The 27,021-nt window shown below is 34.9% G+C and overlaps 2 protein-coding genes across 3 annotated transcripts; one reads left to right on the forward strand and one right to left on the reverse strand.

Annotated features, from left to right (window-relative positions):
- Positions 1–4,601: 4,601 nt before the first annotated feature.
- LOC109173162 (NADPH--cytochrome P450 reductase-like) lies at positions 4,602–27,021 on the reverse strand. Of its 2 annotated transcripts, XM_019322434.1 has the most exons (19): positions 27,004–27,021; positions 9,143–9,518; positions 8,912–8,971; positions 8,747–8,823; positions 8,345–8,402; positions 8,161–8,244; positions 7,991–8,027; positions 7,800–7,869; positions 7,516–7,710; positions 7,235–7,327; positions 6,917–7,136; positions 6,744–6,827; positions 6,513–6,664; positions 6,298–6,394; positions 6,010–6,159; positions 5,826–5,903; positions 5,622–5,744; positions 5,413–5,526; positions 4,602–5,036 (listed from the first exon to the last, which is right to left on the reverse strand). In XM_019322434.1, the coding sequence occupies exons 2-19, from the start codon at positions 9,488–9,490 to the stop codon at positions 4,956–4,958; spliced, it is 2,121 nt and encodes a 706-aa protein (XP_019177979.1). In that variant the 5' UTR covers positions 9,491–9,518; positions 27,004–27,021; the 3' UTR covers positions 4,602–4,955. The 2 variants fall into 2 exon arrangements, with proteins under 2 accessions (XP_019177979.1, XP_019177978.1); XM_019322433.1 differs by lacking the exon at positions 27,004–27,021 and having other exon boundaries at positions 9,143–9,611.
- Positions 20,905–26,097, forward strand: LOC109173058. The gene is made up of 5 exons (XM_019322317.1): positions 20,905–20,986; positions 21,098–21,585; positions 21,931–22,480; positions 23,378–24,946; positions 25,448–26,097. The coding sequence occupies exons 1-5, from the start codon at positions 20,905–20,907 to the stop codon at positions 26,095–26,097; spliced, it is 3,339 nt and encodes a 1,112-aa protein (XP_019177862.1).

Genomic DNA, 27,021 nt, shown 5'->3' on the forward strand with positions numbered 1-27,021 from the left:
GGTTTCCAAGTTTACTAAATATTCCGAATTTAAGTACTTTGTTGTTTTCATGTCAATACGTTGGAATGAGTCTTCAATGTATAGGTACTTCCAATTCATGCCATTTCTATTTTCTTAATAAATAAAAAAAAAAAAAAAAAGAAGAACTATCATAATTACATTTTCAATTTTTTCTTTGCAACAAGACATCACAAAAAACAAACATATTAGATCTCACACACACACACATATAAATAGTTTGCTCACATAAAGAAATGTTAATATAAAAATTGATATTATACATATTATAATTCATAAATCAATTTCTATCATTTGAGCATCATTTTGCATAAATATTCTTCAAGAATCTATGTAAGAAACAAAAAACATTACAAATAAGACATATTGATTATATATTATACTATTTTAGAAATATAAAACCAAGCATATAAATATCACCATAGATTGATTATTTAGAAAGATAACCATTTCCTAACTAGTAAATTCGCATTTAATCTTGAAATTAAAGATAAGTAAATACATGTTTATAAATCTTAGAAAACTAAGAATTCTTCATTATGAATGAAAAAAAAATGCATATATAAAGATTTAGTTGAGAAAACTTTATGTAATGACTAACATGTTCTTCAATAATTTAGAAATTTAAGGTTCAACGTTAATTTTAATAGAATTTATTAGTAATATATTGAAACGATCACTTTACACATAATTAAAGGAGAACATATATATATATATATATATATATATATATATATATATATATATATAATAGAATTTATTAGTAAAAAAAACATAATTAATAAAGCTAGCCATATTAACTACTTGAGAAATTTGTTGACAAAGAGAGTATTCGAATCACACAACAAATTGAAGTGAGTACTACATCACAATGCCATTGTTTGATAATCAGCAGTTAACAATTAGCGTTAGCGGATTTGACCAGCGAATTATATCAACGGTTGGTAAAAAGATATTTGAAAATATTAGCCGTTTAGATTAACATGTAAAATGACCTAAGGTATACATAATAATAATAATAATAATAATAATAATAATAATAATAATAATAATAATAATAATAATAATAATAATTGTTATAAAAAAATAAAAAGTATAATTATGTCAATCATATTAACTACTTGGGAGATTTATTGACAAGAAGAGTATTAAAATCACACAACAAATTGAAGTGAAACTATCTCGCAATTTTATTGTTTGGCAATCAGCAGTTAGCTCTTCAATATTAGTATATATTTAATATTTTATGCTCTAATTTTTATTTGCTCTCCCTTATTTTCCGTATTTAGTTTCAACCATACCCATACAATTATTTTATTGACAATTATAATCAATCTTGACTATATTATCTTGCATTTATAAACTTAGAATTATATATTTAAATACGCAAATTCAACATTCAATTATCTATGCATGAATAATTTCAACATAATCTTATATTTATATATTTTATAGTACTTATTTAAAAAAAAATATATATTAGACATTATCTCAATCGCGCAATGCGCGTAAAAAAACTAGTGTATATATATATATATATATATATATATATATATATATATATATTGACTGAGTCTAAAAAATATAGCTATAATTAATGGATTGAAATCGACATTTTCCCGTAAATAAACTAAATATATAATATATTAATAATTGTTTGGATGTTACATTATTAAGTTATTAACAACTGGGATATAAAATATTTTCTTTTAAGATAATACCCTATTTTAATAAAGAATATGAAAAGTTCAACTACTTTTTCTATGTTCATTTACTACCTCACAAGTCCCAACCAACTATTTTCTTCTCTTCTCCCAACCAACTATTTTCCTACCGACCGTGTGGCATATTCCTCGTCAAATATTTCCTAGTGGTCCAATAACTCCAGCTTGCAACTTTCCAACCTTCTTTATTTCCCACAAACAATATTTATTTTATTTTCAATGTGCTTCAAGAACTCAATTAAAACTAACATGTTAATTAATGAATATCATGCTATGCAAAAATGTGGAGGTGGTCCCCGTTCGATTTGGTTGAATTCGGTTAATGGTTTCGAATTGATGGTTAACGGTTCACAAATAGTATAAAATGTAACCTTAACTATTAATATATAATTTTTTGGCGGTGTATGAAATGTCAATTTCAATTCATGAATCTTAGGTTAACCAAATTATTATTATTATACATTTTAAAATTTAACATGTTTTTTTTTAACAAAAATGCAATGGTGTGCATATATATATATATATATATATATATATAAAACAGTTTGGAACTGTGAACCATCCAGTTCGATTCATGAATTGACAACTCACAGTTCACAAAAATGTAAACTTTAATTTTAACCACAGTTATTAAATTCGAACCTTAACAGGGCGTTTGGTTGGAGGCATTTTAAATTCTCTTCCCACTTAATTCCCACATAATTCCAAAGGCCATTAAATTCCGTAGTTTGGTTGGAGGGAATTGCAATTCCCTCATTTTCATGGAATTAAAATCCCATGTCCCCCCCCCCCCCCCCCCTGGTATTTTAATTCCTGGGAAAAAAAAGATAGTGATGAGTCAAAATTACCCCTTCATTTTTTAACCTAAAATTAATGTCTAACAACAATAATGGACATTTTTTACTTTATACTACTTATTCTCTTTCAATTCCCATGTATACCAAACATTGGAATTGAAATTCCCATTAATTCTATTCCTATCAACCAAACACTGGAATTTAAATTCCCACTTTATTCCCAGTAATTCAACTCCCATGGAATTACAATTCATTTCCCACGTAATTTCCCCCTCCAACCAAACGCCATGTAATTGTAATCTTTTTATGTTGTTATGGTTCAAGTTTGATTAGTTCAAATAGTGTACAATTCGATTTTGACCCTTCCGTTGAACCAAACCATGGCCACCTCTACCAAAATAGAGAGAAAAAGAGTCGGAGTTAGGGTTAAATTCTATTAGAATAACAATGAAGAATATACTTTAAAATTTGATGCCTAGAAGTACATAGATTATATTATTATAAATTTGTAGTAGACATTTTTGGATGCTTTTTTTTTTTTTTTGGGATATTCTTGACTATTTTATTTTATGTTAGTGGAAAACCAAAGCAAAGCAATCAACATTAATTAATTAATACGTGATAAAAGAATCAGAAATACAAGGAGTGGATTGATATTCCAAGTCTTTGAGCCACACTGAAATCCAGTAGCTCTATTAAAGACTTGAGTTACATAATTCGATAAGTGCCTAACATGACGAAGAGCAATATCATTAATGGATTGAAGAAATCAATGCCTTCTTTAAAAACAATGCATGCATACCAAAATATCAAGAATTCAAGAGTCCTTGACATATAATATGTTAACTTTAATAAATAATTATGTGTATGCAATTAATAAATTATGTATATGTAGCTAACATATTATGTGTCTTAAATTTATGAAATTTTTTTTTGTGAAACTGTATGTTCGTGAGACGAGTCGGGTTAGGAGAATTTAGGTCTTAATACGTTATTTTATGCAAATTGCTTATTATAGTTTATATATATATATATATATATATATATATATATATATATAAATAATTACATTTATACTATAAAGTATTATATATAAGGAGTATTGATGATATTTGTATTTTGTTATGTTATTATTTTATTCACTGCAAAATGTGTATTACGTTTATGCTATAAAGTACTCCGTATTATATATAAGACTTAAAGTATTTATTATATATGCAATTCTGTTATTTTATTTTTTTGCAAATTGTCTATTACATTTTTGCTATAAAGTACTACATTTATGCTATAAAGTATTATTATTATATATAAAGCAAGTATTGATTATATTTGCAATTATGCTATGTTATTGATTTATTTCCTACAAATTTTCTATTATGGTTTTTCTATAAAGTACCATATCTATGCTATAAAGTATTATATATTCACAATTCTCCTATATAAGCTTCGAATGCTCCTAACCCAACTCTCAAGTGGAAAACGCCCTAGTCTGGTGTGTTAAAACTTAATGTCGACGTCGTCAACGATAAAATATCTAGAGCTACTGGTTTGTGGCTTATCCAACGTGATTCTGAGGGCCAATTCATAGCAGCATTGGAAATGAACATGAAAGTGTGCCGTCATGCAAAAATGGCCGAAGCTTTAGGAGTGCGGGAAGCTCTAAAATAACTAAAGGGGTTAGGAGTGGAAGAGGCACAAGTAGAATATTATGCATTATTGGTCATTGGGGAGGCATAAGAAGTGAAGGTTGCGACACATCTTTTGATTTTTATTTTGGAACATATTAGAGCCCTAACTAATAATTTTTATAATATTAGCTTTGTATTTGCTAAACAATCTGCAAATAAAATTTTACCCATTCACTAACTAAAAGAGCTGTATTTATAGTTGACCGTAAAGAAGGGAGGTCTGCCCCTCCAGCCTTACTTTTTCCAAGGTTACTTCTTACACTAAAAAAAAAAAAAAAAAAACAAAACAAAACAAATAAATAAAATACTCCGTAACTTTAGTAGGACTCCCCTATAGAAATTAAAAAACCTTGAAATTATCAAATAAGAAAAGCTTTGCTTGGTAAAGAACTTTATATTACTTAGTTGAGAAAACACATTTACCAAAATCATATTATGGCAGTCAAAGCCATTGTTCAGACTCATCAAAGGTATTACACAAAGTATACTTACTATGCCTAAAATTAATGCTTAAATTATTTTGCATTACTTGTTTACAAATATAAATTACATGAACTGCATTTCCCTTGAATATAATAATAAAGAAAAGAATCATTGTACGAACACTTAATTTGGTGAAGTAGACTGGCAGATTTCCTTCAAAAGTGGCCTTGATATATAGGCCATTGCATAACTTAACATTCCTTTGGTTCCTTTCTCTCCCAATTATCAGGGGCAGGTAGAAGCTATTACCATACATCGCGCAGATACCTTCCGCTCATCTGCAGATTCTTCACCATACTCTCGGCCTTGGAGCTGTCGAGTGATCCCTGAAATTGAAATCAACCAAATTGTTAGGTCGGAATGAAGGGATGTTTTCTTTCTGTTAAGAGTCCCACATTGAAAAAAATAAGAGAAAATATGGGTTTATAAGACCATTGGTCCCAAAAATAAACCCTCGGGGACACCTTTGGCACAAGGGGTAGAGATACGAACACAATTTGCACGTGGCTAAATAATAGAAGGATAACCAGCTTGGTTGGCGTGATGGCTGTGCAGTCTCATCCCTTAGGAAAAGTCGAGAGTTCAAAACCCTCTAAACCAATATGGCCAGCACTTAACCGTTCAATTAGGCTAGCCCAGTGCGAACGGCTATATATCAAATCAACTTTGAGAACAATAGAGTTAAGAGGAAAAGGGTCATACCTGCTCTTGGAAAATAGTATGGAGAGTTCGGTGAACATCTCTAGCCATGCCTTTGGCATCACCGCATACATAGAGGTATGCTCCTTGAGAAATCAAGTTCCAGATATCCGCTGCCTGAGCACACACACGAACAAATTAATATCATCAAGTCGACAAAAATTAATCTTCACCACACATATAGTGATGACTATAAATGCAAAAACACATACTTTTTGGCTCATCTTATGTTGAACATATTCCTTGGTAGGCCCTTCACGCGAGAAAGCAATAATTAGCTCAGAAAGTGCACCAGTCTCGACAAAGTTGTTCAATTCATCCTCATAGATATAGTCCTGCAAATTACATTATAGATTAGATTGTACTATACACAACTAAACTAAATCACCGCTTAAAATCAATCACAGACTCCTCACCATTTTGCGGTTCCTGCATCCAAAAAACAACAAAGCCGGACCAAGTTCTGCACCTTCTTCCTTCAGTGCCAACCTTTCCTGTAAAACAATGCACATCTCATAATTACGCTTGATAAAGTGCAAAATATTTATAGGAAACAGGAAAATACATCATCAATAACAATAAGAATATCGTTTATCTAACCTGAAGAAAGCCCCTGAATGGAGCTAATCCAGTTCCCGGACCAATCATTATAATGGGTACTTTAGTTTCAGCAGGTAGTCTGAAGTTAGATTGCCTAACAAACACGGGTGCCCAGCTGCAGTCAGGGCTTTCCTCCAAAGGAACCGCATTCTGGATGGGCAAAAATTGTCTCGAGTGAGTTGATACAGAACACACTGAAATAATGCTTCTTTATTGTCTATAGACTCCAAGAAATTTGCAGATTGTGAATATTCAGCCATAAAATTCAAATAGAACGCAAGAAAATACCTTTATCCATGTTGAACAGATCCCCTTGTGGATGCGGCCAGTAGGAATTTTGTCATATACTAAGGCACAAGTGACATGGATTCGTGTAGGGGCCATTCTACATAATATAGATGTTGATTATAAGAACAAATCCGGAGTAATTTTTCGAGTAAAATGAGAACAAATATAGGGTTGAGTTTAACTAAAAAGTTGAAATATTTATTTGAACTTTTTACCTTGGAGAGGACGAGATAGAATAAAATCTCGGCTGCAGACGTGGAGCAACTCCTGCAAAGAAAACTCCGAGTGGAGGCTTGGCTGAAGGAAATGCAGCCATTACTTCAAGAAGGCTTCTCTGGCTCGCAACTACCCATTGTGCATATTCCTCCTGAAATGGAGACAGATTTTCAATAAGAAAAATGATCCCAGGGAGCATAGTAGAAGTTATAACGAGACGAAGTCCTTACCTTTCCAGCCGGGGATGCAAGATGCCTCAAGCGATCAGCTTCAGATGGATCAGAAGCATAGGCCGCCAAAGCAAGCAAAGCAGACTGTAAACCCAAAATACAATCACTTCAATTCACAGATATTGCTCTGAAAATCTATTCTAATAGCCAATCAGCTCGAGGAAATGACCTACCTTTTTAGGTGAGCCCAAGAGATCGGCATATTTAGTCAGTGCCGTTCTTAATGTACAAGGAGGGAAGGGAGGCGGCAATGAGCCAAGTGGTGTGCCATCCTCTTTATCGGTGTGAATGGAAAAGAACGTATTAGGTGGTATGTTCAGTAATCTTTCGGCTTCCTCCACTGTTTCAATTAAATTTTCACAATATACGCCAACATGGTCCCCAGTTTCATACCTGTTCAAAACATTTGTATTTGTGAGAAGATTCTTAAAAGCTCTCACCAATAATGTCGGAAGTACTTTTAGTATCAATAGTTCTAAATAGCCACTTACGATAGTCCAGTTCCCGAAATGTCAAACTCCAGATGAGTACAAGAGCGATCAGATTCTGTAGTATGAAGTTCCCTTCTCACGGCTACATTAGCTCTGAAAACCCAAAACACGAATGTGCAAGAACATAAAAAGATTAGGAGCCAAAGTCACTTAACTGGGCTATAATGCACATGAGTCAAACAGCACTAAAAGATTAAATCCAATCAATTAGCTAGTCTAACCCACAGACTTATAAACCCATATATTCTCTCTTATTTTTTCGAATTAAGCCTCTTTCGAACCTGCAGGGATGCTGGGCATCATAAACACCATGACCATTTGCCAGGCCATTAGCAAGTCCGTTTACTTTGATCGATTCATCCTGGTCACTCAACACAACTCTATATTCCAAAACCGCAGCAGTATAGGGAGTAGCACTCGTTGCACCATCTTCATCACGGAGTAAATTATCCAACTCAGGCCACACATTCTCTCGCCTACAAGTTCAAATTGGAAATACACATTTAGCAACATATAATAACGGTAATCAATCTCATCAATTTTAAAGTAAGTCCATGTGCTATACCATGCAGAAAAGTCATCTTCAATGCATTGATCATCGTCTCCCATACCCACCGGCACTAGTCGTTGCCCACCTGCAATGAACAAAATGGAGCACGTAATGTACCAAAATATAAAAGATATCAAAGCAAATCCCGTTACTAGAGAGTGCATATTGAAGAAACTACTGAAAAGTATTGAAGTAAATATATATACCTTGCTCGGCAAGAACATCATCAACTACTTTGGCAATCTGTGACCAAATAAATCAGGGGAAAAAGAAAACACTTTTACTAAGCAAAAAAGACCATAACCAATATGTTCAAATATACTATAAATACCGATAAAATGGTATGTGAATTTGATACCAAATGAACATATCAGACCTTGTTGAAATGCTCATACTGCCGATTCCCAAGACCAAATACACCATACCGAAGATCTTTAAGCCATACACCCCTCTCTTTTCCCTGTACAAACCGAGAAATGTAATCATTAAGCTACAAACCAGCATAAACTAAAATTCATTGATTTTCCAGATCATTCAAAAAGGCAAAAGCAATTTTTTACCTCAGAAAACCATTTATAAAATCTTGCAGCATTATCAGTTGGCTCACCATCTCCATACCTGAAATCGAGCAAAAACCAACCAAGTTCAATCATCACTGTTGGGCACATAAAGGGACCAAGTCCATCAATTTAGTGGCTATAAAAAATGTCATGGCAGTCTATAATGAAATAAAGTTGTATCTTCGCTACAAACTACAATTTTGAGCCAAATTACAGGTTCAAGCCCCCCGGAGAGAGAATTGTTGATCGGAGGCCGATAAAGGGACCATCAGGCCAAATCCATAAGGAAATAAAGTTACCAAGACAATATTAAAATATAGATCAACATAGGAATGGATCCCTTCTCAATTCTCATCATCAAATTTAGAGAATATGGAAATTATGATTACTAGGACAACTTACGTGGCCAAAAAGAAAAAGACCAGACTTTCTTTCTTCAGTTTCTCCTCGTATTCATCATCATCAACCGCATAATCATCCTATAGAAATGAGCCATATCATTAATTCATGCAATAAAAAAAGGAACAATAATAATAATAATTAAAAACTAAAAATTAAATCACTCACCAAATCAACCACCTTAACATTGGCCTTCTCATATCTTGCTTTTGCTTCTTCAGCAAGTGCCTGAATGACAATATTGCCCTCAAGATCAGTGAAGAATTTAACAAGACTTTTATTGTGAATTCACTTGTCAATAAGGCGGAAACTTGAAGGATTCTTTGATTTTGACATTTCGATCAAAAAAAGTTGAACTTTTTTTTTGTTTTTTGTTCTAAAAGTTATTAGTTCACAAACCTTAGCGAAGCCTTCAGCTGTGCCGGTCTGGGTTCCGAAGAAGATGGTGATCTTCTTCCTCCCATCCTCCCCCGTCTCCTCCTCCGCCGCCTTGGGCACTTCTGGATTCGGCGGCTCCACCGCCTTCTTCGCCGACGAGGACGCGCGCCGCCACACCAGCACGAAGACGCAGCCTATCAGCACCGCCACCGACGTGGTGAGCATCGCCATCAGCTCCTTGTTGTCCATCAGCATCGCCACCGGCGACGCGGACTCCGACGACGCGTTGGACTGGTCGAAGATCCTCCCACCCTTGAAGATCGCTGCCATGAAATCGAACGGCGAGAGCTTCTCCGAGGTGGGTTCCATCTCCGATCACTCAACAATCAAGAAATGGGTTTTCTTTTCTTGAGTCCCCTGGCTATGGACTTGGAGGGAAGTAGGTGAAAATGGGTGGGAGAACTTAGGTGAGATTTGGAGAGACTCTTAGTTGAAGAAATGGAAGAGAGAAATATATATATTTATATATACACACAGAGACACATGGGGAGAACTGAAGGGGCGCAAGGCGCAACGCCTACCAAACCAGACTTGACTATTAAAACTCACCTAACACTAGTTACTAGTAATAAAATAAATCAATCATTAAATTAAAAAAAAAAAAAAAAGAATTAAGAATATGCTGTATTTTGTTAATTTAATTTTGTGTGAGACTCTCCAAATTCGATGTATAATACTTTTTTATTAATGTATTTTGTTAATTTTATTTTGGGTGAGACTCTCCGAATTCGATGTATAATACTTTTATTAATGTATTTATAAAAAATATTATACTTACACAAAATTTATTCTTTAACTTTTCATCCTTTATTTTTTACATTGTTGTTGTTTTTTATGTGATCCCAACTTCGTCGAATTAATCCTAACTCCACATAATCTCGTTCCTAGAGTCACTGTGGAGGTAAATCACGTGTCGCGCAATCAGTCCATTAATAAAATTTGAGTCTTCATTTGCACACAAGGATCGTTATATCGTGGACCGCGGTGCACGTGCACCACGGCCAAAATGGCGCCGTTTCTTTAAGTAAAGAAACGGTAACGGAACGCGCATTTTTCTGTATGTTAATTACCAATTGACACTATAATATATCTAAATCAACACTGCCTCACGTATTATTTTTATATTATTAAATGAAACTGCAGTTATATCAAAGTTATACAGTAGTTGTGGTGAAATGAAACTGCAGTGTATATAAAATGAAACAGAATAACATTTCACACATTTGAGTGTATATTGTACAATGAAACTGTAATTATATCAAAATGATCATGTAGTTGTGTTTTAATAAAACTTAGTGTATATAAAATAAAACTAAATAATATTTTCACATATTTGAGTCTATAAATATCGAATGAAACTGTAGTTGTGTTAAACTGAAACTGCAGTGTATACAAAATGAAACTGAATAACAAAGTTACTTTTTTGCGGAAGGGTGCAGAACGACGGGAAACGGATGCCGTTTCTTTTCATTAAACAAAACGAGGTCGTTTTGATACGCGGCGCATAATTAATTATGTACCGCGGTGCACGATATAATTTGCCGCAAAGGATATCTTCCAGCATCTTAAGTGTTTTTATGTTTTTCACATACATCCTTGCATTGGCATCCTTTATTTTTTATATTGTTATTGTTTTTTATGTAATCACAACTTCGTTGGACTAATTCTAAGTTTACAAAATTCCGTTCCTAGAGTCATTGCAGTGGTTAATTGCGAGTCGCGCAATTCCCTTAGTCTTTATATACACATAAATCAAATACAGACCTTCTAAGCATCATTAAGCCTTATTTTGTTTTTCACATACATCCTTCCCTTGCCATGCTTTATTTTTTATATTGTTAGGTTGTTTTTTTCTTCGGATTATTTGTAGTGTACCCATTTTGAAGTCAATTCAAAAGTGTGCCATCATTTCCATTTTGCCCATGACCGCTCTTAAATGAATCAATTTTCTTATTTTATTTATTTTTTCTTTTGGGCTGCTCATAAACGTGCTCAAACTTAAGCCACTCATCTTTGTAAATAAATATTTTTTATACCATGATTTATCGTATTAAAATAATTATAGATTTATAAAGAGTCATGCAATATTTTATATAAAAATTTATTGTTAATATGTATTACTGACATGCAATTATAGTATTGGATAATTTTTTTACTGTAATTGTTATTGTGTAGACTTTTTATTGAGTTATAGTAGAGTTTTTTTTTTTTTTGGTTGGGAGTTATAGTAGAGTTGATTAAGAGGAAATTTCAATTTTGGTCATATGACTATAGGGGTTTTGTTAATTTCAGTCACTGACTTTTAAAAGTGTCAATTTAGTATTATAACTATGCGATTTTTGTCAATTTTGGTCACTCCGGTCAAATTGCCGGCCAAATTTCACCGGAAAATTTTAATAGTTAAAATAATGAGGATATTTTGGTCATTTCAAGCCTCTTTTCTTCTTCTCCGGCGAGTCAATCCTTTTCTCTCCCGTTTCCGGCGTTCTTTCTCCATGTAAACCATATCTTTAATATCATCAAGCCTTCTTTCCACATCATCTTAGTTCATTGCATTCGCTAGAAACGGGAGAGGAAGGGATGGACTCGCCTGCGAAGAAGAAAAGAGACGTGAAATTGCCAGAATACCCTCATTATTTTAACAATTAAAATTTTCCGGCAAAATTTGGCCGGCAATTTGACCAGAGTGACCAAAATTGACAAAAATTGAATAGTTAAGGTACTAAATTGACACTTTTAAAAGTCAAGGACTGAAATTAACAATACCCCTATAGTCATATGACCAAAATTGAAATTTTCTCAGTTAATTAACACTTTAATAGGTAATTAATAAAAAAATTTGTTTCTTTTTTAGTAACTACAAAATCATGTGAGAATATTATGATACAATTTTAGTAGTTTTTTTTTTCCATAATTGAATCACATAAAAAATTATGTAAAACTATCTTATATGAGACATATCTCAAATATGCAATACTTTTTAGTGCAAAAATGTAATATTTTTATAGGTCAATAAATTTTACATATTCACTTATTCCAAAAGGCTAAATCCCCAACCCTAAGTGCCCCCACACTCCGACCCGACAGAGCATGTGGGAGGATGTAAATCACAGTGACTCAATGGGTTAGTAGGCAGGGCCAAATGCCGGTGCGCACAAGGAAATTTTACATATTCACTCAAAGTTAGGGGTGTTCGATCGGTTAATCCAGGGCCGTTCCAATAAAAATGGAGGTCCTGTACAATATCGTAATTTGGGCCCCTTTTCAAGTATTTCATATATATAAATAATAGTTGTTCAATTGTATAAATACGTTGCACTACTCTAAAGGAATCCCTTGTTTTGCCACAACTATTTGCAATATCATGCACTCAAAGTCAAGTTAAGACTGTGACTACAAGTACAAGTATAAAATGCTCTACAATTTACATCCAAGAGTTTTTTTTGTACACCTTGAACCACTCCTCCAGACCCTGATTAAACTACTTAATGAAGAACTTCAGTCTTTGAAATTCGAAACTTGTATACAGTAAGTATACTACCGGCCGACGACCTCCACTCAGACCACTTCTAGAAAATCAAAGAATCTAAGCCCCCACCACCGAGGTTCAAACCTATGAACATCCATTTGGAATGGTAACCGGGTTGACAATCCTCATATAATATATATGTATATAAGTATATAATTTTATTATTTTTTTTACAATTATGCCCCCAAATTTGGGGCCCAATTGTAAAAAAAATGATGGCCTATTTTGTAAATGGATGTTAGCTGATAGCTGAATGGGTTAGAAGGTAGACTAATTGATAACATTAGTTGATTGTAGAAAAATATTTGGTAAATTAACTGATAGTTGTTTGGTATAATTTATTTTTCTCAAAAAGCTAATTGAAAAAATTGCTTTGAGCATCTTTTTGAATTTTAGCTTTTTGGAATTACAGAAAATTGATTAACCAAACACTTATATTAATTTTTTAACCATGTCAAATAGTTAAAAATAATCAAATAAGCCAAAATTAATAGATAAGCTAACTATCTTACCAAACATGACCAATATAAATAACTCATATAATATATTATATATGTATATAAGTATATAATTTTTTTTTTTTTTAACAATTGGCCCCCAAATTTGGGGGCCAATTGTTTAAAAAAAGAAAATAAAATATTAATATATGCACATACTATACAGCAGGCAGTGCGCTGCCTGCTGTATAGTATATGTATATACATGTTCTCTACTTGGGGCCCCAAATTTTGGGGGCCCTGTGCAAGTGCCCTGGGCAGTCATGCCCAGAGACGGCTCTGGGTTAATCGAACCGATTTAACCGAAGTTTTTAAACATTTAACCGTTAACCGAACTAAAGTTTGTGTTACCGAATTAATCGAACCAATTTTTTTCGGTTAATCAAACTTTTTAAGGTAAAATTTAAAATCCTAAAAATAACACCTAAAATAATAAATTCAATCAAAATAATACATATCATAATAAATTCATAACAAAATATACAAAAACAATACCGTAACAACATTATAAACATATTACATTTAAATATTTAATACATTATATATATATATATATATATATATATATATATATTAAAAAATTCGATTAACCATTCGGTTAACGGACACTTTCAAACCGAATTAACCGTTAACCGAACTTTGGAAAAACCTTTAACCATTAACCGAACTGAAAAAGTTCAGTTAAAAAACGATTAATTGAACTTTGTCGGTTCGATCGATTAACCGAAAATTATCTGAAGTTTGCACACCCCTACTCAAAGTACGTATTTCTTGTTCTTAAAAAGTAGTAGTGCAGCTGTAGTAATTTTTTAATATATATATATATATATATATATATATATATATGTGTGTGTGTGTGTGTGTGTGTGTGTGTGTGTGTGTGTGTGTGTGTGTGTGTGTGTGTGTGTGTGTGTGTGTGTGTGTGTGTGTGTGTGTGTGTGTGTGTGTGTGTGTGTGTGTGTGTGGTAGGATTCCGGTGAGAACATGTGCTTAGGTGAGAACATGAGAACACATCATGTGCATCCATCTAATATTTTTTTTTTTTAATGATATAGATTAGATTAAGGGTGCGTTTGGAAACTCGGAAAATGACTTCCCAAAAATGTTTTCCAAATTTTCAGTGTTTGGCAGGATGGGGGAAAATGAGGTCAATGGAAAATGATTCATTAGTCAAAGGAAAATATGTATGTTTTGGGGGAAAATGACTTCCCTTTTTTTTTTTTGGTAAGTCATTTTTCAACTCTTCCTCCTCTAGCCTCTTCCTCCTCACATCCCTTCCTCTACTTCTCCTTTCACACTCTATAGATAGATACTGTATGTAATATATATATATATATATATATATATATATATATATATATATATGGGTAATCACATGTGGCCATGTTATTAGGTGTGGTCATATGGTCAATTATAGGCCATTAGATTAGATAGATCCAATGAATCATATTAATCAAGATTTTTTCAGTATTTTCGCGCACATTCTCTTACCCAGCGAACTGCAAGGGTAAACTCGTCATAAAACACCAGAATAGGGAAAATCACATTGTTGTGTGTTTTATTACACTATTGGTGTATGTTGACAACATTGTTGGTGTATTTTGGAACCCGCGCGCTATAAATGACCACTGTAATTACCATAACACTCCCACTTACCAAAACGCGCGAAAATCCTCAGAATTATCACTGTCGTTAGATTAAACTGATTCAACGACACAGATACAACCACACGACCACACCTAATGACATGTGTGTGTATATATATATATATATATATATATATATATATATATATATATATATATATATATATGAGAGTGGAAGCGATGATTCATTCAGTAACAGAATCGGGAATACAATAATACTCTCAAGAGAGAGAGCTAATTAATAGGCTAAAGACTAGGACATTATTCTATGTTACATAATATACACAAGATAATATAATAATAATACCATAGTCTAATACTCCCCCTCAAGCGCAAGGCTGGTGGCACACCACATTGAGCTTGTCATGAAGAATTCCAAAACGCGCGGCTGGAAGCGGTTTGGTGAAGATTTTTGCGAGCTGATCCTTAGTTGACACAAAATGAACCTGAAACTAGGGCTGGACACTTCGGGTTTCGGTTCGGTTTTTTTCGGTTTTAAAAAAATTAAACCATTCGGTTTAAAATAGAGTTCGGTTTCGGTTTGAAAAGTTCGGTTCGGTTCGGTTTCGGTATTCGGTTCGGTTTTGGTGAAAGTCTACTATTTGAACGTTTCTTTTTTTGCCTGACCGATTGTTCAGTTGGCTCACTTGGAGTGCCACTTGAAGTGTTTTGTTGATGACAAGATGAAGAATCATTCATCTATAGTTAATATTTGAAAAATAAAAATTATTAAAACACCAAATGTTGGGACTTACAACTTGGAGTTGAGATTTGAGGACTTGAGGAGTTAAAATTATTAATTATTATAATATTTATATATAATACTAACATTTTATACGCATGATGCACGAAAATTTATGTCTAACATTAAAAAATTGATAAATGCAAATAATTACAAATTATAGTTCAAATTATATTTCGTAATTCCTTAAAGTAGTAAATTTTAATCATCGTATTTGAAAATTATAGGGATGAATAAAATTTATATTTTACTATTAATAGAAATTTAATTAAAATATAATCAACAATTAAAGTAAGTATATAATGATTTTAATAAAATGATAATTAAAGAATAGGAAAAAGATATCATAGTTAATTTATATATATATATATATATATATATATATATATATATGTATGTATGATAATAATGATAGAATTATGAAACTTTTAGAATTAAATAACAACGGTGTAATAACAGTATAATGATATTTTAGTTTAACAAGAATGTAGTACGGACAATTTTACTAATTATATTTGAAGTGTGCAACATTTAATGAAAAATGTATACCTTTATTAGCATACAAATGTGAATATAAACATGAATGTGGCTGTAGCTTAGTGGGTAAAGCTTTAAGTTTATAAAGCTCTAAGTTTATAACCAAATGAGTAAGGGTTCAAATCTCACCTTTAACATTTAATTAATACAATATATATCTATTATTATTAAAAAGAAAAAAAAAAAAGCAGAAAACCGACCGGTTTTTCAGTTCGGATTTAACCCGAACCAAACCGAACCGATCGGTTTCCTCAAACCAAGGACCGATCGGTTCTTCGGTTTGAGGCCGAACTGAACCGGTTCGGTTCGGTTAAATGCCCAACCCTACCTGAAACCCACCGGAGGAGACTTTATCCCGTACAAAGTGATAGTCAACTTCTACGTGGGTTACCACATAGGTACATGGCACCAAGGTTGTCACACCATAGTGACGTGGGTTACCACATAGGTACATGGCACCAAGGTTGTCACACCATAGTGTGGGTGGTGTAGAAGCACTCAAGCGCAACTCCCGTAACAGAGATACTACCCAGGTGACCTCCGTGCACACATCTGCAAGGCCTTTGTATTTGGCTTCTGTCGACGAGCGTGCCACTGTTCGTTGCTTCCTAGAGACCTACGAGACAAGGTTGGACCCCAAGAACATGGCATAGCCACTGGTGGACTTCCGGTTGACCCAGTCAGAATCTGAGTAAGCATGGATGTCAGATGACCTGGATGGAGAGATGCGGAGGCCGTAGTCTAGAGTCCCTTTTATGTAGCGGAGAACACGCTTAAGTAGCCCCTAGTTCTCCTCTGTAGGAGTGTGCATAAACTGGCAAAGTCGGTTGACAGCATAGGACAGATCCAGATGAGTGATGGTGAGGTACTACAGAGCCCCAGCTAGACGCCGATAGTGCGTGGGGTTGTGAAACGGATTGGTGGACTAACTCACTGGTTGAGTGACAGCGGCCGGTGTAGCTAAAGGTTTACAGTCGGTCATGCCTGCTCGCTGCAAAATGTCACGCATGTAACGCCGTTGTGTGAGAATCATGCCTTTCGGGACGACAAGAGTCTATATGCCAAGGAAGAAGGAGGGTTTGCCAAGATCCCGAATTTTGAACGCCGCTGATAGTCAGAGTGAAGTAGAGAATCAATCAAGGCAGTGTCGTCGCCTAGCATGATAATGTCGTCCACGTAGACGAGTAAGAAAACTCGTGAATCCCCAGCTAAGTAGTGGAACAGGGACACATCTGTTTTGGAAGCGACAAATCCTGTTACAAATAAAAAATCATGCAAACGGTTGAACTAGGCCCGAGGCGCCTGTTTCAGCCCATACAACGAACGCTGCAAGTGGCAGACATGATCAGGATGATCGGGATCTTCATATCCCGGAGGTTGCCTCATGTAGACAGTCTATAATAGATGGCCGTTCAGGAAGGCATTGTGGACATCCAGCTGCCGGAGTGTCCACCCGCGTGATACGACAAAAGATATCAATATCTGGACTGTGGTCGACTTGACCACCGGACTGAACGTCTCGAAGAAGTCCTCACCAGCGACCTGGTTGAAGCAATCATTATTGTGTGGACCATGGTCCATACAAATTGTGTGTACCATATTTTGTATACTATAAAATAATGTACCTTCAGTACAAAAATAATGTACATTCAACACAAAAATAATGTACATTATATTCAGGAAATGTACATTATTTTTGTACTAAGTGTACATTATATTGTATAATGTACATTCAATATAAAAATAATGTATATTCAGTACAAAAATAATGTACTTTTTGTCATGGTCCACATAACATCGTATGGACCATGGTCCACACAATAATTTGCCCTGGTTGAAGCCCTTGGCCACTAACCTGGCCTTATAGCGCTCGACTGTACCGTCGGCTTTGCGCTTAGTGCGAAAAGCCCATTTACACCCCACGACATTCATGTTCGGTGTAGCAGGAACCAGCTGCCAAGTATTATTATGCAGTAAGGCATTAAACTCTTGGTCCATAGTGTCCCGCCATTGCGGATGCCCAACTGCCTGTGAGTAACAGGTAGGGTCAGCAGTAGAAGCAGTGAGAACGTGAAACTGCTCCCCGGTGCCTTGTGTCATACGCCGCAGCCGCATGACATGAGCCCGGCACGAGTTGGTGCACGAGGAATGATAGGAGAAGGTGCCGCGGGAATTATACAACTGCTATTCTAGAGCACGGGACTAGAGCCCCATGATGGTGCGGGCACATCCGATTGTGCTACATTCTGCTTAAAATTGCCTGTTTCAAAGGGGAAGTTAGATTCATCAAAGCGGACATGGCGACAGACATAGGTTTTCCCGGTGTTTAGGCACATGCAGCGGTAACCCCTAAAGGATGGTGGGTAACCTAAGAAGACACACGGGCTTGACCGATACTCGATTTTATGACGGTTATATGGGCGTAGGTAAGAAAAACAGAGACACCTGAACACACGTAGGTACGTGTATGTAGGCGGCGTCTTATATAGGCGATAAAATGGAGTGTCAAACTGGAGTGAGGCTGACGGAAGACGATTTATGAGATAAGTGGTTGTCTCAAAAACGTGGTCCCAATAGCGTTGCGGGACAAACGCTTGGGCCATTAATGCCAATCCAGTTTCGACAATATGCCGATTCCGGCGTTCCACACGGCCATTTTGCTCGTGTGTGTAGGCACATGACTGTCGGTGCACGATCCCTAATGTGGAAAATAGTTTATGTAATTTCTGGTATTCCCCTCCCAAATCGGACTGAATAGACTTGATAGAATGCGAAAACGTACGTTCTACCGTCGCCCGAAAAAGATCGAATATTTTATATATGATGAATAATATTTATGTTATTATTTTTAATAAACTTTGTTAGAATTAGTAAGAAAATATTTACTTAATTTTGTATTTTCTCTTATTTTAATAAGCATTGTTAAATTAAAGTTTGTGTTTTATCATCATCATCATCATCATCATCATCATCATCATCATCATCATCATCATCATCATCATCATCATCATCATTATTATTACTATTATTATTCGCCAAATAAAAGTCGTGAATAGCAGCACTCCAGACTCAAGACGCGAACACCACAACAATACCGCGAAAGACGGAACACCGAGAACGAACGACGCGGACAACACAAACGGTAGAGGCTCCGGTCTATTATCATCATCATCATCATCATCATCATCATCATCATCATCATCATCATCATCATTATTATTATTATTATTATTATTATTCGCCAAATAAAAGTCGTGAATAGCAGCACTCCAGACTCAAGACGCGAACACCACAACAATACCGCGAAAGACGAAACACCGAGAACGAACGACGCGGACAACACAAACGGTAGAGGCTCCGGTCTTGTGAACGTCTGATTGTTCGGAAGCTTCAATGGCAGTTCTTGATTCAAAGCATTCTGCGGAAGCTCGGACCACAACTTGGAGCGAAATCTCGTGAAAGAATCGAAGGTCCGGAACAGTATAAAAGGGGGGCAAAATCGAAGAGAGGGGATCATCATTTTCATCACCGAAATTCATCACCTTTCACCAAAAACTTGCTTCAAATACGTCCGTTCGGGCGGAAATTAAATTCGGAAACTCCGGGCAATAATCTGATCCGGTGGCTCGTGAATTCCGGCGGTGCTATCCATTGGCGATCTTGGAAGCATTAATCCGACAGCAAAATTCTGGCGAAAGACTTTTTCGAGCAATCTGGTTCTTTTCTCTTTAAAACTTAATTCTTTAATGTGCCTTGTTTTTCTCTTCCTAAATTTCTGAATTGTAAGCAGCTTAATCCTTGGTTCCTTTTTCATTTTCTCTATCTCTTAATTTGTTGTGATTAGAATTCTTTCAATTCCGAAAACTTTAAACTGTGTTGCAATACTTAATGTTTTATGCTAATTGCATTTATCAATATACTGTTAATTATGCTTAGTTGGTAATGTTGTTTTGGTGAAACATTGAACCATTGATGCCAGTTATCATTTCTTTCTTGATTATAAAGGACTTTCAATTTCTTTGTTCTAAGAATATAATGAAAAAGCCATGATCCAACAATAACTGCTTTATCTTGATTTATTATTTAATTGTTTAGTTTTTCCTTCTCTTTAATTCATAGTCTCTCTTCGCATTACTTTGCCAAATTCCAAATTGTGAGTACTGCTTTTAATACTGCATTTTTCCAACTCTTAGCTCTTGAAGCATTGATTTTAATTGTTTTGCACTTGAATTGATTCGTACGATTGATTTTTGTTTCTAGCACGTTAAATTATCGAGTTAATTAACTTTAAGATTATAAATTTCATATTATCAATTCCTCTTGGGTTCGACCCTTGCTATTGCACCATATTACTTCAGTGATTCGTGCACTTGCGAGGACATTATATTAAAATTGTCCAACAATTTTTGGCGCCGTTGCCGGGGAATTGTTTATTTTTCAATTTATTTTCTATATTCTTCCTCGTCTTTCTTATTGTGCATTTTGTTTATTTTATTTATTTTCCTTTGCTCAATACTACTTATAACATCTATTTCTAATTTGCTTTTTGCTTTACTTATCTTGATTGTCTTGTTTCTTTATTTGCTGGCTTATTTCATTTAGTCAATTTATTAATATATTTATTTTTGCTATTTTATTTGTTCATTCATTTATCTATTTATTTCATGCATGGTCGCCGCTCTTTAACCCCTGAACTATTGCCTTTAGACGACCACATCAATAGAAAAAAGAAAAATAGTTTACCTTTAGAACCACAAGAAACAACCACAACCATGGCTGAACTTCCTCCACCCAACCCCAACCCTAACCTCGTTCCCAACCCTAGGCCCGTTCCTAGGTTGATGAAAAACTTTGGTAAGCCCCAAGTAGGAACTTCACCTTCTTGTATAGTGCTTACCAATGCAGCCAGGAATTATGAGTTGAAAACGATCCATTACAATCAGTTGTCATCTTTTCATCGTTGAGCAACCAAGGATGCCCTTACCTTCGTCCGGGATTTTTACGCGGTAGTCCAAAACTTTCCATTGAATGACCTGCCAGAAGATAAACTAAGGAAGAGGTGTTTCCCGTACACTTTGAAAGATGCAGCAAAACAATGGTTCATGTCTCTCACACCTGGATCCCTTCGGACATGGCCGGAGGTTTACAATAAGTTCATAGGTAAGTTTTATTCTCATGCTAAAACTTCTGAATTACGGAGAAAAATTACGAATTTCTCGCAAGCTGAAGGCGAACCGTTCCATGAGGCATGGGAAATGTTCAAAATGTTGCTCATTCAATGCCCCCACCATGGCTACCCATTGGAGCTGCAAAATCAAACTTTTTATGATGGTTTGACCCAAACCAGCCAATCAATTGTTGATAATGCGGCTGGAGGTTCCATGGGAGAAAAAACTGCGGAGGAGACCTTAGCATTGTATGAAATGCTAGGAGCGAACTCCCAACAAAAAAGCGTAAGGGGACAGACATCAGGTATGTATGAAGTTAATTTAGTTACTGATTTGAAGATTCAAATGTCTGCGATGGATGAAAAAATGAATATAACTTGTGTTCTATGCTGGCTACGAAACAAAATACTGCATATATGATTGGAGAAAATGATAGTTTTGAACAGGCCAATGCGATGAACAATTTTAATCAAAGGCCTAGAAACGACCCGTATTCTAACTCTTATAATCCGGGTTGGAGGAATCACCCTAACTTTTCTTGGGGTAATAATCAAACTAATTTTCAACATATTGCTCCACCTCAACCAAAAAAAACCATCTTTAGAGGATACATTGCAAAATTATATACAGGTTTGCAATAAACGGTCGGAGGCAGATGAGAAACGGTTCCAACAAAATGAGGCTTCACTTGCAAGAAATGAGGTTTCCCTAAGAAAATTGGAAGTTCAAGTGGGGCAACTCGCAGAAGCTATGCAAGGCCATGTGCCAGGTAAGTTACCTAGTCAACCTGAAGAAGCTAAAGTTTTGACTGTTTTAAGAAGTGGTAAAGTTATTGAAAAAAGTGTGAAAGCAAATACCACTTCTAAACCAGTTGAAATAGTTGAAAAGTTGCATGTTGATGATAATAATAAGGATGAACCCCAACTGCATAAATCTGATAATCCTTATGTGCCCCCTAAGTCTTATGTTCCCCCAGTTCCATTTCCTGGTAGATTGCAAAATTCAAAATTTGATAAATCATTTGCTGAAATTTATGATTTGTTGTCAAAAGTGAACGTGAATTTGCCTTTGTTAGACATGATTAAAAATATGACTGCTTATGCTAAGTTTTTGAAAGAACTAAACACCAGAAAGCGTAGGTATGCACATAATGAAAAAGTTTTCATGTCTAAAACTGTGAGTGCTGTTTTACAAACTGACTTGCCCCCAAAATTAGAAGATCCCGGTAGTTTCATAATAACTATTACTGTGGGGAATTCTAAGAAAGAAAAGGCAATGCTTGATTTAGGGGCCAGCAATAACTTGATGCCATATTCTGTCTACTTGCAATTAGGTCTAGATAAATTGAAATCTACTACAATGTCCTTCGAGCTTGCTGATCGCTCTGTTAGATATCCTAGGGGCATTGTAGAAGATGTTTTGGTCCAAGTTGATAAATTAATAATTCCTGCTGATTTTGTTGTGTTAGACATAAATAAAAAGTGTAATCATGAGCAGGACATGCCTATTTTGCTGGGCCGACCTTTCATGGCTATAGCAAAAACAATGATTGATGTCCAGAATGGAAAATTAACTATGACTGTGCTTGACGAAACTGTTGAGTTTTCCATTCTGAAATCAATGAGATTTCCTGGAAACGATAATAGTCATTGTTTTGCTGTAGATGTTTTAGATTCAATAATTTCTGCTGAGTTGTTAGATGAATATCTGTTGAAGGTCGAAGAGATTGAGGCTGATGAAGTGGAATCCAGCCAAAGCACAATAAAAGAGGGGAGTGGTGAAGGAGGTTCAGTTACAGGCTGTTTGAAGCAAATTAAGGAAAAACTCCATCCTTCAATTGAAGCTGAAGTTCCACCCAAGCTTGAACTAAAACCCCTTCCTAATTCTTTAAAATATGTTTTTTTTTTAGGTCCAAATAATACTTATCCTGTAATAATTGCTTCTAACCTTTCACATGAGCAAGAAACAAGCCTACTAGTGGTATTAAAAAAATATAAAAGTGCAATTGGTTGAACAGTAGACGATATTAAAGGAATAAGTCCAACGGTTTGTATGCACCGGATCCTACTTGATGAAGGGGCAACTCCTGTCCGCCAACCTCAACGTAGGTTAAATCCAAATATGAAGGAGGTTGTACGTGCAGAAGTCCTAAAGTTGCTTGACTCAGGTATTATTTACCCAATTTCTGATAGTAAGTGGGTAAGTCCAGTTCATGTAGTGCCAAAAAAATCTGGGATCACTGTGGTTACTAATGACAAAAATGAATTAATCCCAACTAGAATAGTAACGGGGTGGCGAATGTGCATAGATTATAGAAAATTAAATGTCGCCACTAAAAAAGATCATTTTCCTTTACCCTTTATTGACCAAATGTTAGAAAGATTAGCTGGACATGCTTATTATTGTTTCCTTGATGGCTTTCAAGGTTATTTTCAAATTCCTATTACACCTGAAGATCAAGAAAAAACGACATTTACATGTCCTTTTGGCACTTTTGCTTATCGCAGAATGTCATTTGGGTTATGTAATGCACCTGCGACTTTTCAAAGGTGTATGATGTCCATATTTTCTGATATGATTGAAAGATATGTTGAAGTATTTATGGATGATTTTTCTCTGTTTGGTGATTCTTTTGATGATTGCCTTGCTCATTTAGCTTCTGTGCTTGAAAGATGTGTTAAAATGAACTTAACCCTGAGTTGGGAAAAAAGTAATTTCATGGTTAAAGAGGGCATTGTTCTGGGGCATATAATTTCTGACAGGGGCGTAGAGGTTGATAAAGCTAAAATTGAAGTTATTTCTAAATTACCGCCCCCCACATCTGTGAAAGAAGTACGCAGTTTTCTTGGTCATGCAGGTTTTTACAGGCGATTCATAAAAGATTTTTCAAAAATTTGCAGGCCTTTATGCAACTTGCTGGGAAAAGATGTTGTTTTCAAATTTGATGATGATTGCCTTTCCGCTTTTAAGTTTTTGAAAGAAAAATTAACTGCGGCTCCCATTCTTGCGGCACCTAATTGGGAGTTTCCTTTTGAAATAATGTGTGATGCATCTAATTATGCTGTAGGTGCTGTGTTAGGACAGAGAATTAATAAAATGCCTTATGTGATTCATTATGCAAGTAGAACTTTGGATAGTGCTCAGGCTAACTATACAACTACTGAAAAGGAGTTGTTGGCTATAGTCTTTGCATTAGAAAAATTTCGTTCTTACTTAATCGGTTCTAAGGTGATTGTTTATTCTGATCATTCTGCTCTGAAATTTTTGTTGGCTAAAAAAGATGCAAAACCTAGACTAATAAGATGGATTTTGTTGTTGCAAGAATTTGATTTAACAATCAAGGATAAAAAAGGGTGCGAGAATGTGGTAGCTGACCATTTGTCTCGTTTACCCGAAGTAGCTAATAATTGTCATGATTTTAATATTCCTATCAATGACAGGTTTCCGGGTGAACAGTTGCTCTCCTTACATAATAAAGAGCCTTGGTATGCAGATATTGTGAATTATTTAGTCTCGGGTCAATTTCACCCAGGCTTAAATTCACAAAGAAAACAACATTTTCTCTCCAAAGCAAAACATTTCTTTTGGGATGAACCTTACTTGTTTAAAATTTGTCCTGATCAAATAATTAGAAGATGTATCCCTGAGTTTGAACAGCAAAATATTTTGAATCACAGTCACACTTTAAATTGCGGAGGAAATTTTAGTGGGAAGAAAACTGCATTAAAAGTTTTGCAATCTGGTTTTTATTGGCCTACTTTGTTCAAGGATGCATTTGAATTTTGTGCTAAGTGTGATAGGTGCTAGAGGACTGGTAATATAAGTAAGCGTCATGAAATGCCCCTTTCGAATATTTTGGTTGTTGATCTCTTTGATGTTTGGGGAATTGATTTCATTGGGCCTTTTCCTACATCCTTTGGTTTTAATTACATTCTTGTGGCTGTTGATTATGTGTCAAAATGGGTTGAAGCTGTAGCCACACGGACAAATGACAGTAAGGTTGTTTTGAAATTCTTAAAAGATATTTTTGCCAGGTTTGGGACACCCAAAGCTATTATTAGCGATGAAGGCACCCACTTCTGTAATAAACTTTTTGCAGGTCTTCTAAAAAAATATGGCATTACGCATAAAGTGGCTACTCCGTACCATCCACAAACCTCTGGCCAAGTCGAGGTGAGTAACAGACAAATCAAGGGAATTTTGGAAAAAACAGTGAATCCTTCCCAGAAGGATTGGGCCATCAAGCTGAATGATGCGCTGTGGGCTTACAGAACAGCCTACAAAACCCCGATTGGTATGAGTCCGTACAGGTTAGTATTTGGCAAGGCTTGTCATTTACCAGTAGAGTTAGAACACAAAGCCTATTGGGCTATTAAATTCCTAAATTTTGATTTGCAGAGAGCTGGTGGAATAAGAATATTGCATTTGAATGAATTAGATGAAATAAGGAATGAAGCCTATGAAAACTCAAAAATCTATAAAGAGAGAACTAAAGTTTATCATGATAAGTTTATTTTGAGGAAAAATTTTGAACCTGGGATGAAAGTTTTGTTATTTAATTCTCGTTTAAGATTGTTCCCAGATAAGTTAAAATCTAGATGGACAGGGCCTTTTGTGGTACGGGAGGTGTTTTCTCATGGTGCCTGTGAGATTGAAAATCCAAAAACAGGTGAAAAATTTAAGGTAAATGGGCAAAGACTAAAGCAGTACCTTGAGGGTGACCCCTCAACCCAGATTGTTGAACGGGTAGAGTTGCACGACTCTGAATGCCCATGTCTAGCTACTGACAATAACTGAAGCGCTATTGGGAGGCAACCCAATTCTCTTTCCCTGTCTCCTTTCTTTTCGTGTTGTTTGTGTTCCTCTTATAAGTGTTGTTCTCCATATTGCGGACAATGTTTGAAATAAGTGTGGGGAGGGAACTATTTTACTATTTGTCAAAACTATTTTACTTTAAAAAAAAAAACAATTAGAATAGTTATCATTCTGTTGAAAAAAATTACTTTTAAAAATAAATTAGTACCCAATGAGCCTTTTGAATAGCCTATGATGAAAATAATGCATGTATTTGTCAAACTCTTAGTATGTATATTGCATGTGGCTAGTTGTTAATTACTTTGTGAAAACAAAATCAAATAAAAAAAATTTTGAATCACAAATACCCTGCTGTGTTTTATACATTTTCTTTAATAGTTTATATGTTGATTTTACTTTATATTACCTTTTTCAAATTCTTAAACAATTCTTGAGTGCTATAAATTGTGGTGTAGTGTGTTGGTTCAAGGATCATCTTTATGGCATAAGTGAGGAAAAAAAAGAGAGATTTAAAAAATATATTTAAAAATAAATGAGAGTGTTTTATTTATTTATTTATTTTATTTTATTTTATTTACTTTAATCTCTGTGATTCTACTCCGCTGAATCAGCCACCTACACATGTATAATAAATAAATCAATAAGTGTTGTGGTCTGGTTTATGAGTACACAAAAAAATTGAAAACTCAAACAAGTCTGGCGTAAAATGGCGAGGTTTTTGGGAAAGTTCTTTTTGAAAAAAGTCAAAAAAAAAAAAAAAAAAAAAAAACGAGTGAACTCGGGAAGAGACAAGCAATTGTTTTTTTTTTCTTTAATTTCAATAAATGCCTTGATCCTAGTTTCCTTCATATTTTACATTTGCACTATGATAGAATGTTTTTGAATTTGGTTTAGGTTGTATTTTGT

This window comes from Ipomoea nil, unplaced genomic scaffold (genome assembly GCF_001879475.1).
Source record: "Ipomoea nil cultivar Tokyo-kokei standard unplaced genomic scaffold, Asagao_1.1 scaffold0465, whole genome shotgun sequence".
Classification (NCBI taxonomy): domain Eukaryota; kingdom Viridiplantae; phylum Streptophyta; class Magnoliopsida; order Solanales; family Convolvulaceae; genus Ipomoea; species Ipomoea nil.

Bases quoted from the DNA above. Each gene is read 5' to 3' on its own strand.
- LOC109173058 (XM_019322317.1), top strand. From the start codon at position 20,905: ATGGCTGAACTTCCTCCACCCAACCCCAACCCTAACCTCGTTCCCAAC. The intron at 21,586-21,930 runs GTAAGGGGACAG...AATTATATACAG, and splicing joins CGAACTCCCAACAAAAAAGC to GTTTGCAATAAACGGTCGGA. The intron at 22,481-23,377 runs GTGCTGTTTTAC...TACTTGATGAAG, and splicing joins TTTCATGTCTAAAACTGTGA to GGGCAACTCCTGTCCGCCAA.
- LOC109173162 (XM_019322434.1), bottom strand. From the start codon at position 9,490: ATGGAACCCACCTCGGAGAAGCTCTCGCCGTTCGATTTCATGGCAGCG. The intron at 8,972-9,142 runs GTTTGTGAACTA...ATTGTCATTCAG, and splicing joins CAGCTGAAGGCTTCGCTAAG to GCACTTGCTGAAGAAGCAAA. The intron at 7,328-7,515 runs GTTCGAAAGAGG...TTGGGTTTTCAG, and splicing joins GATGCCCAGCATCCCTGCAG to AGCTAATGTAGCCGTGAGAA.